Source organism: Eschrichtius robustus, chromosome 7, assembly GCF_028021215.1.
Source record: "Eschrichtius robustus isolate mEscRob2 chromosome 7, mEscRob2.pri, whole genome shotgun sequence".
NCBI classification, from domain to species: domain Eukaryota; kingdom Metazoa; phylum Chordata; class Mammalia; order Artiodactyla; family Eschrichtiidae; genus Eschrichtius; species Eschrichtius robustus.
In genome coordinates, this window is record NC_090830.1 from 2,912,034 (window position 1) to 2,929,712 (window position 17,679).

The 17,679-nt window shown below is 44.7% G+C and overlaps 1 protein-coding gene across 7 annotated transcripts in view; it reads left to right on the forward strand.

Annotated features, from left to right (window-relative positions):
• Positions 1-17,679, forward strand: part of RHOBTB1 (Rho related BTB domain containing 1) — a 141,944-nt gene that overhangs the window by 121,286 nt on the left and 2,979 nt on the right. For all 7 annotated transcript variants that reach the window (XR_011074464.1, XM_068547485.1, XM_068547487.1 and 4 more), the window contains 4 exons: positions 2,238-3,217; positions 4,925-5,043; positions 11,903-12,053; positions 15,200-15,288. Coding sequence is in view for 6 of the 7 variants with exons in the window: in XM_068547485.1 (XP_068403586.1) it covers positions 2,238-3,217; positions 4,925-5,043; positions 11,903-12,053; positions 15,200-15,288 (1,339 nt within the window). In the remaining variant the exon portion in view is untranslated. The remainder of the gene's footprint in view (positions 1-2,237; positions 3,218-4,924; positions 5,044-11,902; positions 12,054-15,199; positions 15,289-17,679) is intronic.

Sequence of the window (17,679 nt, forward strand, 5' to 3'; positions counted from 1 at the left end):
ATTATATTATAGTAAAGTTAACTGACATTCAGAGCCATCAGCCATAATTCTTGCCCCCAGGAACATCAGGTTCATGCACACACATATATCCAGGTGTTTTTAATCTTCTCATTTTCCTCCATCCAACCTCTGAGAGTATTTCATTCCCAAGTTGGCAGTGTCCAGTTTTTAAAAATTATATAGACCTGTGGTTGCAAAACTGCAACACTGCTTTTTAAATGGCTCTAGTGGTGATATGTTTAGAGCGTCACACGTTTAAAATACAACTTGAAGGAGAATTTGTTTCAGTCTGTATAAAATGTGGATACCAATCTTGGTGGCGGGGACGTGGAATAAGACTTTTTCAAAAAGCTGCGCTCCTTCAACATTCTCTTTTAAAAAATAATTTTATATGTTTTATGCTTAACTCCATTTTTTGCTGGTGAGCATAGCTTTTCCCAAAATGTTGACATTAATACCTTCCTTCCAGGTAGGTACTTGCCTTAATAGGGTTGTTAGAAAATTTTATACAGATACAAGTTTTTATGCTCTCACAGCAAAAGCAAATGGTACTTTGTTGAGATAATTTCTGATGTTCTAGGTATGTCTTGGATGAATGTTCTGAAAACAATTCATGTTCCTTCTATTCTTAAATGCGTGGACTTGGAATTGAATATCATAAGCCGCGTAGAGGGAAAGAGGACTCCTGGCAAATGAGAGATTAGCCCCTGGCCTCGGAACTTTCTGTTTCAAAGGTTAGGATAGTCGGGCCTCACACCGTGGATGTGCGGAGGCCTGGAGGAGAGTTACAGAGCTCCAGGGGACCGTCCTTTCCATAGACAGTTCTGAGATCTCATGAAGGAAGTGGTACCTGAGCTAAGCCTTAAAGAGATTCATCAGTTAGTGATGAAGTTAACCCTTCTTCCTTTCTGCACTTCCCTTCCGCCTTTACAACAAGCTGCAGTTTTCCCTCTTTTCCATCTAGGTCCTCAAATCCAAATTCTACCCAGTATTCTTATTGCCCTAAGGCCGGTGCCTGTCACACACATCACCCTTGGTCTTGTAAGCCAAATATTTATTTAGGAAGATCCTCTCCTAAGAGTGTGTCTCAGAATCAAGGATGTGTGTGTGAAGAGTATAACGACAGATCCCATCTTGCCTACATTCTGGAATCCATCTGTGTCTTGACCACGGTTATGCCGTAATCACAGCACTATTCTGCCAGGACTGCTTCGAAACATTTGGCTTCCTGGGGTTTGATTAGACTGTAAACGGGCCTTGTGTGCCAGTCTAAAGGGTGTAGACTTTATTCCATGGGCTCTGTGGAACCAGAGGAAATTTTTTTAAAAGAACTGCGCCTAAGTCGTACTTGTATTGTGTGAGGAATTTTCGTGCAGCAGTGAGGACGGAGAGCGAAAATGTGGAGAAGCTGAAGATGGATGAGTTAAGAGGCTTATGTACTAGTCCAGGCAAAAGATGATGAGGGCCTGACTGAAGAGTGTGGAAGGAAAGGGAAGCGGTGAGATGTGAAAGAAGGCTCACAAACCTAATAGAGGAGACTTAATGAGCTGTTGGACATGGACCATTTAGGCTAGAACCAGGGAGTTCTAGACTCTCATTGCTTAGGAAAGGTCTCTCAGCAACTTGCAAATGTGACCTTAGGCAAACCCTTTAAACTCTCTGCCTCAGTTTCTAGAAAATGTAGAACAAATATAACACCCATAGAGTTACTGTGAGGCTCAAGTGAGAAAATGAATATGGATTGATTTTTAAGGTATAAAGCAAAACGTAAGCATAAGGGGATAATGATGAAAATGATGCTGATGATGGTGGCAATGATGATAATAGCTAACATTTATCAGGCACTTACTGTGGAACAGGTACTATGCTGGGCAAATATCTCATTTAAACCTTCCAATCGTCCTTTAAGATGCAAGTACTCACTGTTATTCTTCCTATTTTAGAGATGGGAAAACCAAGGCTTAAAGAGGTTAAGTAACTTGCCCAGGATCACATGGCTAGCAAATGGCTGATACTTGAGTTATTGTTGTTACTACCAGAAGCATTTTTTTTTTCCTACCGCCATGAGTCCTTTATATTTGCAAGTCTTAAGGTTGGTAGATTTTTTTCAAGAGTCTGGTTAAAAGCCTGAATAGGATTTTAAATGTATAATCCATTTAGGTGCTTAGATAGGCCCTGGTTACTATTTTCTTTCCTGAAATAAGACTGATTCTAATTTTTAAAATATTCTACTTCAGGCCCATAAAGAGAGGGGATATTTTGCCCCCAGAAAAAGGCCGAGAGGTTGCAAAGGAACTGGGCATACCCTACTACGAAACAAGCGTATTTGACCAGTTTGGAATCAAGGATGTGTTTGACAATGCAATCCGAGCCGCCCTCATTTCCCGCCGGCACCTGCAGTTCTGGAAATCCCACCTAAAGAAAGTCCAGAAACCTTTACTTCAGGCACCATTCCTACCTCCAAAAGCCCCTCCACCGGTCATCAAAGTTCCAGAATGTCCCTCCACAGGGACGAACGAAGCTGCCTGTTTACTGGACAGTCCTCTGTGTGCCGACGTCCTGTTCATCCTCCAGGACCGGGAGCGGGTCTTTGCACACCGAATTTACCTCGCTACCTCCTCTTCCAAATTTTATGATCTCTTTTTAATGGAATGTGAAGAAACCCCCCACTGGAGCGAAGGAGCTTGTGAGCAAGAGAAGCAGAGCAGGGATTTCCAGGGGCGGCCCCTGAGTCTTGACCCGGACGAGGAAAGGGAGGAGGGCACCCCGAGGACATCTCAGGCCGGTCAGTGGGCGTCCTCAAGCCAGAACCTGTCCCAACAGGAGACCCCGGGGCTGGAAGCCGAGGGCTCAGCGGCGGAGACACCGACGCTGTCGGGCTGGAGTAAGGGCTTCGTTGGCATGCACAAGGAAATGCAGGTCAACCCCGTTTCAAAGCGGGTGGGCCCCATGACTGTGGTCAGGATGGACCCCTCTGTCCAGCCAGGCCCTTTCCGGACCCTACTCCAGTTTCTCTATACAGGGCAACTGGATGAAAAGGAAAAGGATCTGGTGGGCCTGGCTCAGATTGCGGAGGTCCTAGAGATGTTTGATTTGCGGATGATGGTGGAAAACATCATGAACAAGGAAGCCTTCATGAACCAGGAGATCACGAAAGCGTTTCACGTCCGGAAAGCCAATCGCATAAAAGAGTGTCTCAGCAAGGGGACCTTCTCAGGTGAGTGGGTCCAATGGCAAAGTCATCGATACCTCTGCTTGCCTTTTATCAAACATTAGCCAAACCCGAGGAGGGGAAGGGTAACCGTCGCTAGCATACCTGAGTACTCTTCCCCTACGTACCTGAGTTACATGTAGTTTACTTATTTCATTCTCACAGACTTGAGGGTTAAATGTGATGAGCTCCGTTTTGCAGATGGGGAAACTGAGGGATAGAGAGGTGAGGTAACTGGCCCATGGTTATACAGGTAGTAAATGATTGAGCCAGGATTTGAATGCAAGCTGCCCCCTAAAGCCCCATGCTGTCACAGTGCTTCTCAAGGGTAGGTCGAGCTACCCCTGAGCCTCAGCCAGTCATTTTGATGCTCATAATTGCCCTTCGGCATTCCTTCCCTGATCAAGTCTGTTTTGACCCTGCAGCACATACCCATGACAAAAATCAGTGACCTTTGTTCCCGAGGCCACTGAAATCCTTGAGGCCATTTCGGTGACCCTCTGCATTCCCATCTGGAAAGCCTCATCTGTCTCTAATCCCTCTCCTTTCACTTCTCACCCTCCTTTACCCTGCTCATCTGTGTCCTTCTTGCCCCTTCGTTGTCTTTGATAACTCTGCCGAGGGCTGCCCACAGCGCCCTTATGTAATTGCTTAAGCACCCTGGTGGCCTGTATCCAAGATGGATGACTGGCCCATGCTTGTCCTACCTTACAGGCTTGTGCTATTTTTGTTCTGTAATTGTCCTTTCTGTGTATGTTTCATTGTAAAAATTTGACTTCCTGACTTCTATTTATAGGGATACGTCTATTTTTCTCTTTATCTTTCATAATGCCTGTCATAGTAATACACATGTAATAGGTGGTAGCTGAATCTGCTCATTAATTTTGAAGCTTTGAGTAATATTTACTCCAAACATTGACCATCATGGTACAGAAGCAGTCTTGAAAGTTAATGAAATGTTACAAACCCCACAGTAAAGTAAACAATAGACCTTAAGTGAAAGTGATGAAATCTCCCTTTCCTTACTACAGAGGTATATTAACCAAATACAGTGTGGGAGCTTTAATTGGATTCTGTATAAAAAAAAAAAAACAAACTATAAAATACAATTGGGGGTGATTAGAAAAATTTGAATATGAACTAGATAATGGATGATATTAGAGAATTATTCCTAATTTTCTTAAGAATAATAATGGTATGGTTATCTAGGAGAATGTTCTTATTTTTAGAAAATTCTTTATTAATAAAGTAGTTAGGGGTGAAGTATCATGCTGTTAAAAAAATGTCTACATAAATATAAAATATATATATAAATATATGTAGAGCTAAGGCAAACATGACAAAATATTAAGCATGTGAAAAGCAAGTTGTCGTTGTACCATTCTTTCCACTGTTCTCTATGTTTGAAATTTTTCATAATAAGGATGAAAAAATATTCCTCTCCTTTACGCTACTTTATGGTTCAGAGAATTTGTGTTGTGACCCTGTGTGTAATTTTAACTGCTTACCCCTTAATCCTCGGAGGACGCGGTGAGAATTGGCTGTGCCCAAGGCGGGGGGTCGGGGGGTGCCGGGGAGGATGGGGAGGGGTGGACACAACAGCAGTGATTGAAGGTATGGAGGAGAGAAGACGAGAGGTGTAGGCTGAGGCGCGTGGGTGGAAGTCTCTCGGGGAGGTTGCCTCACGCTTGTACTTCCTCCATCCTTGGGCAGATGTGACATTTAAGTTGGACGATGGAGCCATCAGTGCCCACAAACCGCTGCTGATCTGCAGCTGCAAGTGGATGGCTGCCATGTTCGGGGGGTCGTTCGTCGAAAGCGCCAACAGTGAGGTAGGTGCCTTCCGAAAAGCCCAAGCGGCATCTTCATGAATGTGCGTGTGTATTTATATTAGAAAGTGTTTAACTGGCCAGAGGACTTCGATTCTTTAACTGCTAACTTGGAATAGGTTTGTTTGTTTGTTTTGTAATTTTTCTTTTTTTTTTGGCCACACTGCCGGGCACGCAGAACTTCCCTGACCAGAGATCAAACGTGGTCCCCTGCGGTGGAAGAGTGGAGTCCTAACCACTGGACCGCCAGGGAAATCCGAAATAGTTTTTTAGGCAGTGCTTCAGTGTCAGGTCCCCATCTTCTTAATTCTGCAGTTATGAGGAGCTGTTGTCTGTCGTTCACTTGCTCTGTGTGAGCCCCTATGTGCTCCTGTATCCTTCCATCCTCACGGCTCTCCTTCTGCCTGAAAACACGCTCAGCTATATTTTTTAACAAATGTCACCATGCAAGGTACTCTCAAAATCACATCCAAGCTGGGCAGACTCTCTTCCAGAAGGTGGAGACTGAAAAGTGTCTTTAGTCACTTAGGTCCTGGGCTCAGCTCTGCTAGTAACAGACGGGGGAATCTTAAAAAGCCACCTCCTTGTGCCTCGGTCTCCTTATCCGCAAGACGGGGGATGCACTAGGTCACGCTCGAGGTGCCTAGAGCTGCAACTCTCCCTGAGGCTCTGCCCTGATCTGTCTCAACTCTAGGGTTTGTCAACTCTAGGGGAACTAGTAATGGAGCAAAGAGTGACTCCTCTGAAAGGCCTCTTGGAGTGCTTGTTACATCTAGTAGAAGCCACTGGGTAACCTGTCAAACGCTGGCCCTGTCTCCAAAAGAGGGATATGCTTACAGCAGAGCACGCAGTATCTTGGAGACCCTGTATCTCCACCTTTTTACAAACTGTTGGAAAAGACAGAAAAATTCCCTTCAGGCGTTTCTAACTTTAGTCTAGAGGTAGGCATTTTTTTTGTCGAGTTTTACAGGTATTTCTTAACCATCTTTTTTAAGAAAAAAAAAAACATGGGGACACAAGCTTATTGTCCTAAGAGGCTTGTTATGCTTATCTCAGCATCCCTCCAAACTTTTAACAGAAATAACAGAAAACAATAGCTAACTTTTCCAAGGGGGGGGGGCCCTCACACCAGAAATCCGAGCACTCCCTTTGTGACCCAGATGCCTGCATTTGCATCCCCAAGTAGGGAAACAGAATCCTAGAATCACAAGCCAGGATAGCCAGCTGTCACTAGGCCACCCTCCTGCTTCCAGAAAAAACTACAGCTGCTCCTAAACCGACCCCCAGCCAAAGACTGTCTGCTGTTGGGGGAAAAGATGTTAGAGTTATCCTGATGACCTCTTCTGGTGTCTGCCAGCCTTTGTAAACCAGGAGGTCCTTACCTGTAGCTAAAAGAAGTCTTTCCTGGGCCATCAAAGGTGTTTGCGAGCATCGTTACTGAGACGACAACAGCTGGTAGAGGCCGCCCAGCGAAGAAAGGGCTGTGAGGCTCAGATCCCCAACTCCCCTACGTAAAAAGCTGAGTGGCCTCGGGCAAGTGACCACCTTGCTGAGCTCCAGCTTCCCCATCTGGAAAACACGATCGTAACCCGTAATGTGGTTGTGAGGTGTGAGAGTTGGTACTTGCAGAGTATCTCGTAAGCGCTAAATGCAAAATGACCTCAGTCCTATTTGGATGCCGGTAGCATTGATGATATTCCTTCCCTCTCACTTCCAAGAAAATTGGGGGAAGCCACCAATTCATAAAACCTCATCCAGGGTCTTCCCTGGTGGCGCAGTGGTTGAGAATCTGCCTGCCAACGCAGGGGACACGGGTTCGAGCCCTGGTCTGGGAGGATCCCACGTGCCGCGGAGCAGCTGGGCCCGTGAGCCACAACTACTGAGCCTGCGCGTCTGGAGCCTGTGCTCCGCAACAAGGGAGGCCGCGATAGTGAGAGGCCCGCGCACCGCGATGAAGACTGGCCCCCGCTTGCCGCAACTAGAGAAACCCCTCTCACAGAAACGAAGACCCAGCACAGCCATAAATAAATTAATTAATTAATTAAAAAAAAAAAAAAAAAAACACCTCATCCAACTGGCACGTCGCCGACTTAGTAATCTCCTGAGATAAAGAGTCCAGAGGCTCGCTTCCCTTCTCTCTCCTGCTCGCTGAAGTGTGTGCCGAGGGTGCCGCAGACAGCCTGCTTTCACACAGCGGACAGAAGTTGATCGAGGTCAGGAGCCCACTGTCCCACAAAGGGACACTGTCGGAGCTGACCTCACAAATGCTAATCCCCTTTATCCCTTCCCAGAATGGACTGTAATTGTCTCCAGATTAAAATGTGCGGGAGAGGTGACCAAAACAAAAACTTGGCAGCGACGTGAACCGCACGTGTACGCGGCGTCACAGCCTCTCGCAGGGACCGCACCTGTTTAGCTTCACCCTGCCCCCCACCCCCTAAGGACTAGGTCACTCACCATTGAGAACTGCAGCTGAGCCTGATAGGGAAGTAGAGATTCAACCCAGCTCAAGACACAAAGGCCATGGAACCAAGCAACCGAAGGTCTGTGCCGGGGCACCTCGTATACAAAGAATGGCATGAGCTGTGGATACGTCCAGCCTTTCCTGCCCTTTCTCCTGATTTCCAGGGTAGACTGTAATTTACGTAGTTATGAACTCTAGTCTCAGCTTGACCTTGGGCAAGAGGCTGACCCTCTTTAGACTTATGTCTTCATCTCTAAAATGGGGACCACAAGAGAACCTTTTTCAAAGGGCAGGTAAGGCATGAGGATACGCATGTAAAGCATCAGATTTGGTGCCTAGAACATGCAAAGGCTCAAGGAGTGTCAGTGACTATTATCCTGGAGGATTCTTGTCAAACTGTTGCCATGAGGAGCTCAAGATCTTTGCCCCCCAAAAGCCTTCAGGTAACGAGCCCCCAGTTCCCTTCCTAAACTAGCAAAGTGTAGTAGAGATGGTTATGGGGGTAAGAATAGGCTTTTGGTTAAAGGCTCAATAAATGCTTAATGGTTAATGTAGGCACGTATTCACATGGGCCTTTTCTTTCTAGGCCACCTTTTAACTCTTTGTCTTCTGAAAATCCGACATCCTCCACAAAATCCAGCCTCTTTTTTTTTTTTTTTTGCATTAATGGAATTCACATGCATATCCAGAAAGGAATAAAATATGCCCACTGATGTTCCTTTAACTTTTTTTGTCATTTAATATTTAAGAAGACACTGTATTTTACTTCTGTTTTTCTCATTACTTTTAATGTAGCAGTAAGCATAATTTTCTCCCCAGAGGTACTCAGCAAGTGGTTCATTAAAAATGCATGCCCGGCTTGTAGGAAGCAATGCTCTGGATCTAGAATACTTTCTCATTCTCTATGAGACCATCTCTAATTATAAGCCTGATAGTCTGAGCTGATCTTCGCAATTAAAATTTTAAACCAACTAAACTGGAATATGGGTCACTGTTTAGGGTAGCATTATATTCTTATATTTTTTAAAGCTACATTCAGCAGGTAGGGCACAACATTTTTAATTCCATTTCTTTTATTTCTATTATTTTTTAAAGTTCTATACAAACGGTCGCTCTGTTGCTATTCAGTTCATTATAAATGTTGAAATCACAGAAACAGCCTTTTAAAGAGAATCAGCAGTGAGGGGGAAAAAATGCGTGTTCTGAAAGTGTTTTAGTTTTTTCTCATTTGCTGGTTACTTCTGAGGGTCCCTAACATTATTTGCCAAAAAGAGCCATTGCTTTAAATAAAAAATGTTAGTGTTATATTAAGCAAGAAGGAAACAGTAGGTCATGGGTGATTACAAATGTTAGAATGCTCCGAAGACAGTGGAAGCGTTGGGCCAGGGCTGCTTGCTGGAATCCACTGTCATCTCCGGCTGCCAGAAACAATTTCTTTTCATTTAGGATGTCCATTTTGCCATTACTTAGAACACACTCTTAGCAAAAATTGCTAAAGTCACCTGGGTATCTTCAAAATCCATAATCTCAGTGAAGAAAAGCTTTAGTTGTCATCTATTCCAAACCTCTCCCATGTCACGGATGAGGAGACTGAGGCTTAGAGAGGGTGAATGATTTGTCAAAGGTCACACAACATTTTAGCAACACGTCTCTGGGTCTGCCCCAGCCTCTTGCCCTGTCCTCCAAGCCATTATTTTCAGAAACAGCAGACATCCCCATCCCTGAGAGAACAGGTGCTCGTAGGAAGCTCTGGGACTTTTTTATATTTATAATCACTAACACTTTAGAGCACTTAGCACTTTGTAAAATGTATATAGTTTTACTATCACGATGGCCCAAATTTTAAAGTTTCACAAGTTAATTAACCTTCAGTTATCTAAAAAGTGTACTAATCCAAGCACCATTCTAGAGAAGTGAAATTTTGCCATATGTCATTTGCCATATTTGCCATAAATAAATTCATGTCTGTATAAGATAAACGCATGTGTACATAAACATATATACACACAAATATAACCAGTGTTAGATTCACTGGAATAGCAATTACAATACAATAGCTTCTTTATTTTAAAATGATATCAGTAATGGTTTCTACTTGCCAGGTTTTATTTATTGTAGAGGTTGTGCTAGAAACTTGAAATGATCACACTTGTCAAGTCATTGATGGTAGTAACCCATGCAGCTTATTAATAGAATCATAATTGTTTTCGCTCTGTCTCAGAGGGGAGGGGGTAATTTTCTTAATATTTCTAGGAATTTTTCTGGGCCCTCCCTTTGATACACTTAGGGAAACTCTAACTGTCTGAAAGGATATTCCCTCTCTGAAGTGGCTGGTGTCTATGCAGGAAAATTATATAGATGGTTGCTATAACTTAAACAGTTCTGCAGCCACACCACTAGAAGACTGCAATGGCCCCGAGGCCCTTGTAGATTGTGGAGGCATTTTATGTGTGTGTGTGGGTGTGTGTGTGTGTGTGTATATATATATGTATATATATATATACACACACACACACACACACAAATATATGGAGAGAGATTAGATATATAGTATAGATGTAATCATATATAATATACAGATATAATCATATGTAATTCATAAATATAATCATATATAGATATATATTTTTCTATGCTGTATAGAGAGGTTTATTAAGTACCAGAATTAAGAAGTCTATGACTCGGGGCTTCCCTGGTGGCGCAGTGGTTGAGAATCTGCCTGCCAATGCAGGGGACACGGGTTCGAGCCCTGGTCTGGGAAGATCCCACATGCCGCGGAGCAACTGGGCCCGTGAGCCACAACTACTGAGCCTGCGCTCTAGAGCCTGTGCTCCGCAACACGAGAGGCCGCGATAGTGAGAGGCCTGTGCACCACGATGAAGAGTGGCCCCCGCTTGCCGCAACTAGAGAAAGCCCTCGCACAGAAACGAAGACCCAACACAGCCAAAAATAAATATTAAAAAAATAAATAAATAAATAAATAAATAAATAGCACAATACAACGGATACAGTCAGCCCTTTGTATCCACGTGTTTCATATCCATCGATTTAACCAACTGCAGATGGCTGACTGTATAAGGTAGAAAAAGAAAAAAAAAAAGTCTATGACTGTTCATCCTTTTGAACTTAGAAATCTAATTCTAAAAAACTGTTAGTGAAATAAGGTGCTGTCATGTAGCTTTCTTCCTTACCATGAAGGGTTTCCAGTCCTGCCCAGCAGTTCTGAACATAGACTTTAGAATCATATTTCCTGGACTCAAATATCAGCCCCAACCTCCTAGCTCTGTGACCCTGGACACCGGACTTAACCTCCCTGAACCTCCATTCCTTTATCTGTAAGATGGCAAAAATAATAGTCTCTTCCTCCTAGGGAGGATATAAGGATCAAAATAGATAGTGCATGTGGGAAGCTTATTAGCACAGTACTTTGTGCATAGGAGGCCTTCTCTTAGGTTAATTCTTATCATCATACCAAATAGCAAGCCCTAGTGGCACCATTCCGTGTTATGCCAGGGTACATCTCGTAGAGTTCGAAACCTAAAGTGAAGAATACCTGCTATAACGTGTATATCCCTGTTGATCCAGGCCCAGCCATTCAGAACTCTACTTCCCAGGCAGTCCCTGGCTCCCCAGCAAACTCTAGCATGTAGGAATATGGGCAACAACTACGGGTACTCAGGAGGGAGATTCGGGGGATCCTCCAGGGAACAATTCCCCACACCCAGCCATTCCCCTAGATGTCCCAAGCACAGGTTTCTCTGGATTCCCTGCATCTGCTGATACCTGATACTGTTCCAGTAGTTCTATATCTATGCCATAGGAAAAATACAGTGTGTGTGTCATGCTAACATATACCTTTTAATTTTTTTTTATTGACGTATAGTTGATTCCATGCTAGCATTTAGTGAAAGAAGGCTGGAATCAAGCCAGTCACTGTGGCAACTAGGGGGGCTGCTCGTCCTCCGTTTTGACATCGTAGAGGGCTGGGCTCTGTCACGTGTCAGCAACAGTGCAGTCTGCAGCTCCCCGCCCCCCACACCTGTCATGTTGCTAGGAGATCTCTTTCCCCACAACAGAGTATTATAAGGTACTTGCCAAGGAGGGCCTATAATGTCATCATACATTTACAGCCCATTTGTCTGATTTATAAGCCCAAACAGCCATTTAAAACTTCCAAATCAGGCTTTGTCAGGCAGCCCCACTCTTTTGTCATCTACAAATCAAACGGTTATGTTTAAAGCCATAAATAGTAAATGACTTCTCTGCACAGCCTCAAAGCAAGGTGTCCCAGACTCACTAACAGTGAATCACACAGTGGGGATATTTACAAGCAGTAGAGCCTGAAAATGTGCCCACTGCATTCTTCAGCAGAACTTACCTTTTCAAATAACATTTCAGGTATATCTCCCGAACATAAACAAGATGTCAATGCAGGCAGTACTGGATTATCTTTATACCAAGCAGTTGTCACCTAACTTGGACCTGGACCCACTGGAACTAATTGCCTTGGCAAACAGATTTTGCCTGCCACACTTGGTTGCACTTGCAGGTAAGGCTGATGACTCAGGGCCATGTGGTGTCTGACTGTCATATTTATCAAAATCGCATTTAAGTAAAAATAAGATTTCCAGGGAATAAAAATTAATTTTTTATCACCCAATATAGGACTGTCTGGTACAGGGTGATATGAACTGATCAAATGTATCAGACAGCCCAATTCAATTCAGCAACTATTTTTTAAGCACCTACTTTGTAGTAGGTCCTGCTGATGCACGTTTAAAGCTGAGTAATGCATGGCCCCTGCGCCCAAGGCCCATGCTCTATGCCCTCTGCCTCATTTGTGGGTGGACCACAGAATAGGAAATAAAGCTGTTGTGTCCATTTATCCCCATAATGTGTGTTCAGACACAGTGTCTAAGAACGAGGCAGGGGGCTTCCCTGGTGGCACAGTGGTTAAGAATCCGCCTGCCAATGCAGGGGACACGGGTTCGATCCCTGGTCCGGGAAGATCCCACATGCCGCAGAGCAACTAAGCCTGAGTGCCGCAACTACTGAGCCTGCGTGCTGCAACTACTGAAGCCCACACGCCTAGAGCCCGTGCTCCACAACAAGAGAAGCCACCACAGTGAGAAACCCGTGCACTGCAACGAAGAGTAGCCCCTGCTCGCCGCAACTAGAGAAAGCCCACACACAGCAACGAAGACCCAACGCAGCCACGAAAAAAAAGAAAAGAAAAGAAAGAAAGAGGCAGTAGGAGGCAGTGGTTAAGAACATAGGCTACAGATCCAGATTGCCTGGGTTCAAATCCTGGCTCCACTATTTACTGGCTGATTTCCTACTTGATTTAACTGCTCTGTGTCTCAGCTTTCTCTCTCTTTAAAATGGGGATCATAATATTCTACTACAGAATTATGAAGATTAAATGAGTTAAGAGATTATATATATATAAAGAGAGAGGGAGTCCTTAGGAACAGTGTCTGGCACCTAGTAAGCGTTATGTAAGTGGTTTTCTTAAAGCTATTTTAGAAAATGTTCTGACATTGTCAAGATCATTTTGGGAAAAAGAGAAAAAGGGAGACTTGGTTTAACTTCACAGAATCTTATGTATCATTTCTAGATTTGCTCAGTTGGTAAGCCAAAGCAGGTCAAAATAAGATATACGCTTTCGAATAATTTTTTTCTTGAATTTAAACCTTGTGCTTCATTCACCAAAGGTGTCAATTAGCAATAAGGGTGTTTATGGCTACATTTAGTTGACTCCTATTAACCATGAAAGCAGAATAGTGCCTGCTTTGCTCACTGGCTTATCCACTGCACGCAGAAAAGTGCCTGAGCATATGTGGTTCTCAGTAAAGATCTGTTGCAACATTAAATGAAAGTGAATGTATGAACAAACCAACCAGTCATATCTGCCCTTGACTTTCTGCCAGTGTCTTTAGAGAAAAGATTTATTTCTCTGTATTCCAGGTTTCTACTACACTCAACCAACTGGAGATCCAAGTTTTCTCCTTACCTCCCTTCTTCACCAGTTGGATAACAAGAGATGGTTGAAGTATTGCTATTCATTTTTTTAAACGGTTTTTAACCAATATACCTGAAGTCATAGATTCAAATGAGTATTGCTGCTTTTTAAATACTAACTCTAGGAGGCTGCAATGGGCAATTCTTTTTTTCAGAAGTAAGAGTCCCAAGCCATTTGACTCTCCAGTTTTTATAAGTATTTGTCCTTTGAAAATAAATTGAATTTTTTTAAATAGTCAAAAGTAATTCGGAGGCAAATCTGTTGAACAAGGTTTGCGATCAATCTTGAAGTAGTGCCATTTTTGCTTAAATATTAAGTGTGGTGATGCAAACATGGGACTGATTTCTCCATGAAAGAAACTGACCCAAAGAAACCTTCTTGTGTGAACTATAGACTTCTATGTATGTTTACTTTTCTTATTAAATGCTGTTATTAACCGTTATGATTATTTAGTGAATAGCTTCCTAAGGTGATTCCTTTAATCCTTTATATAGTGTTTGGTGTGTAGTATAGAGCGTTTAGACCAGAGTGTTTAAAAATCAGTTTCTGGGGTGAAAATGCCTTGCAAGGCAAAGTGTTAAATGAATATCAAGAAATATTGCAGTTCCCTAAAATTTATAACCCAGTGACTCCTCTGCGAGATTTAGTTCCAAATAGTTCTTTGTTTGTCAGTCGAGCTGAGGAAGCTTGTGTCAAGAAACCATCCCAATCTTGATACCCTGTGGACCAGATGGGGGCGTACTGACTAACAAGCAAGTATGTATCGATAGAACCAGAGCAGAAAGTAAGCATGATTTGGACCATATACTAGAAGAACAGATGCAGTGCTAGAGATGAAAAAAGAATACATCAGCCTCAAGAAGCCAGAAATGCTGGGCCAAGACTGTACCCACACGTCAGTGCCAGAGGCGGGCAACAGCCTAACAGAGGCAAGAGACAGCTCAGTCTCAGAACCACAGTTTGAATTCATCTTAGAAGCCTGGAACACAGCTTCGAAGCAGAAATGACTCTCCCATCTAGACTTGTCTGACTTCTGGCTGAAGTCCCCCCCCAGCCTTTGGAATCTGAGAGGTTGAACATGTCCCTTGTCTGCTGCTGACGAGACACACGTACACATTCACAATTTTAATTCCCCATTTGGACTCATTCCGGTTACTCAGTCTCTCCACGGTCAGAGAGTACTGAGAATTGGAGGGATGTGAACGGGGAAACTGTCAAGCAGGAAGATATGACGGAGTCTAGAGGATTCTAGGCAGGTACTGGCCTGTCCAGAGCAGCACGCTCCAATAGAACTGTCTGCAGTGATGGAAACTTTCTGTGTCCGCATTGGCCGATACACATGAAATGCGGCTTGCGTGGCTGAGGACCTGAGTTTTTTACTTTGCTTACTTTTAATTATTAATTGAAGTTTAATAGTCTCAGGTGGCCAGTAGTTACCATATTGGACAGAGAAGGTCTGGAGGACTCTGGCTATTTCAGAAGGCTAACAAGTATCCCTGGAGCCGCTGGTGCCCTGGCTGGAGACCAGGGCTCCCCGTACCGAAAGGCCACACATCAGAGCGGGCTCTAGATTCAGTTCACGTGGAGCTGTGAGCCAGACTTCCTCCCCTCTTGGCTGGTCCCGGACCACAGCTTCCAGGCACTAACTTTCTCCTGCCCCCTCTCCTCCCCAGAGCAGCACGCTGTTCAGGAGCTGACCAAGGCCGCCACGAGTGGCGTGGGCATTGATGCGGAAGTGCTCTCTTATTTGGAACTGGCCCAGGTTTGTAGCAATTTGCCTTTCACCTTTTCAGTGTGTTCAACCAGTTCGTGTAACGCTGATGAAACATTCCACTGTTGCATCTGTCTAAATAAAGATGTCACCACCGAGTCACAGAGGCCCCCCACTGTGTGCAACGAGAAGATCTGAGAGTTTTACGTTTCATGCACCGTTCACCCTGCTGGGCTTTGTTTGAAAAAAAAACAACAAGGACCCCACCCACACACCAGCCCCCTTGTGCCCCCCCCACTCCCCCTGCCCTGAGGCACCAGCTTCACATGTGGGAGAACAACTCAGGGCATGGGAGGAGAAGGCATTCTCTCTCCTTTTTTGAATTCTCAAACACGGATTGGCCGAGATCAGACAGTTTCTAGAATTTCGTGAAGCCCAGTGATGGATGCCTCACGTCTCACTGCAGCTCTCCTGGGTTTTTTTTTTTACATCAGTACTTGTTACTATTGACGCTGTGATTCCATAATCCCCATACACACTTGCCCTCTTCCTCTATAGAGGGTCTGAGATCCAGCCTCGCCTTTGTCACTACATAACTTACTTAAGGCACAAAGCTAAGCTCTGCCTCAGTTTCCTCATCTGTAGGAAATAAGGATGGTAATTCACACCCTGTCAACCTTACAGATTATTTTGAGAATCAGGTGGGAGAGAATGTTCCAGAAAGAGCACCGAAGAGAGGAAGCCCTCTCATAATACAAGGCACGTATGCAGAGTTATCTAGTCCCTGGCCTAGACTTACGGGCAATGAGTTTACACTCTGAAGGAACTAAGAATAAACTCTTTCGTTTTTTTCTGTGGCCTATTAGGTTTGGCTTTCTCCATTCCCTTTCTCAGGGCAGTGGTTTACTGAGTCTTAGGTCAGGCAGTTTCAATCGAGATTTCTCAGAAGGGAAAACGGTGGATCAGGACTTCACAGCAACCTGGTCATTCTCACTTAACATGCAGCAAGGATTTGTTATTTTCTCCCCCTGGACCAGGCACCACCCTAGACAAGAGGGCATGGAGATACAAACATGGTAGATTCTCTCTGCCCTTGGGGCCATCCTAGGCCACTGAGGGAAACAGACACAAGCACAAATTATTAGAATCCAATGTGAAAAACAACCTCATAGAGGTTACAGTTAAAACTGAGAACAGACATCAGTCACAAGTAAAATCAGCAAGCCCCCATCAACACTGACTGTCCAAATTTGGAATTTGGGGGTGTTTTGAAACAGGCCTGGAGGACAGCTTATGACTTGTGCCCTCTCCAGTAAGTATTCCTCCTCGAGAACAATCAAATGACCCAGAACTTCATATAGGGCCAGCCCACTTGAGGTAGTGATTTACAGTTGTGTCTGTCTGTTTGCTTTGTGTTCCCACCCCGTGCCCTCCCCCGACCCCGCCCACACATACACCCTGCAAAGAAATAATATGATTCCTGCTAAGCTCTGACAAGCCTTGGCAGGAAGAGTTTGGGACAGAGTCTCCCACATCTTAGCTCATTTGTTAGACCCTAACCCGAGGGGTAAGTACTTAACAGTCAGCCTGGGGACAGGAGGGACCCTGATCGGTTGCACTTTCCAGTTTCCGGGGTGTAAATACCCCTACCTGGCCAACGTTAACGACTTGAAGTCACCGAGCTCAGAGTACAGAAGGGGCGCCCCCAGGGACACTCCTGAGCAGGTACAAGCCAAGCCCAGTACAGCACTGCTCTGCTCTGACTTTCAGAAGGAAATCCATTATCAAGAGACGTGGGAAGCACCTGCTATAATTGTCTGTCATGTTGGGCTTGTGATCTGCAGAGAGTTTCTTGAGTTAGTTTCCGAGGACGTTGGCTTTTCTCTTGGCCTCTGTTCAGGGCATTGACGGGGGCCCTGGAGGAAGTGCACTGTAGGTTTCAGGGGTTCACCTGCTGAGAGAAACTTCAGGAGCAACAGACAACAGAATGGATGTCTGAAAGGGGCCTGGACAGAAAGAGTGAGGGATGGGGGCATCTGCCAAACTTGGGGAGGGAACGGGAAGTAGACTGTGGATTTTTGAGCATCGGGTGTTTTGCAGTCACAGCTTCCTCAGCTGCCACCGTCCTGAGCATCTGCTCAGAAAGGAGAGGGTGGATCGAGTGTCTGGATCCCTCCCTCCCCGCCCGCACTGCCTGCTCTCCTTATGTAACCAAAGGACAGGTACAGGACAGTCACCCACGCTGCAGTGCTCCTGCACTGGTCTTTCATGCTCCTCTTTCAGATCTCTGGCCCCAGCCAGCTGAGCTTTGACATGCAACACGGAGGATTCTGTTGCCGAGGCTTCCTTAAACAGAGACGACATCGCTGCTTTCTGCTGTGGGCTGGTGCCTTCCAGAGGCCACGGCCACTTATCATTAGAGGGCAGGTGGAAGGGGAGAGG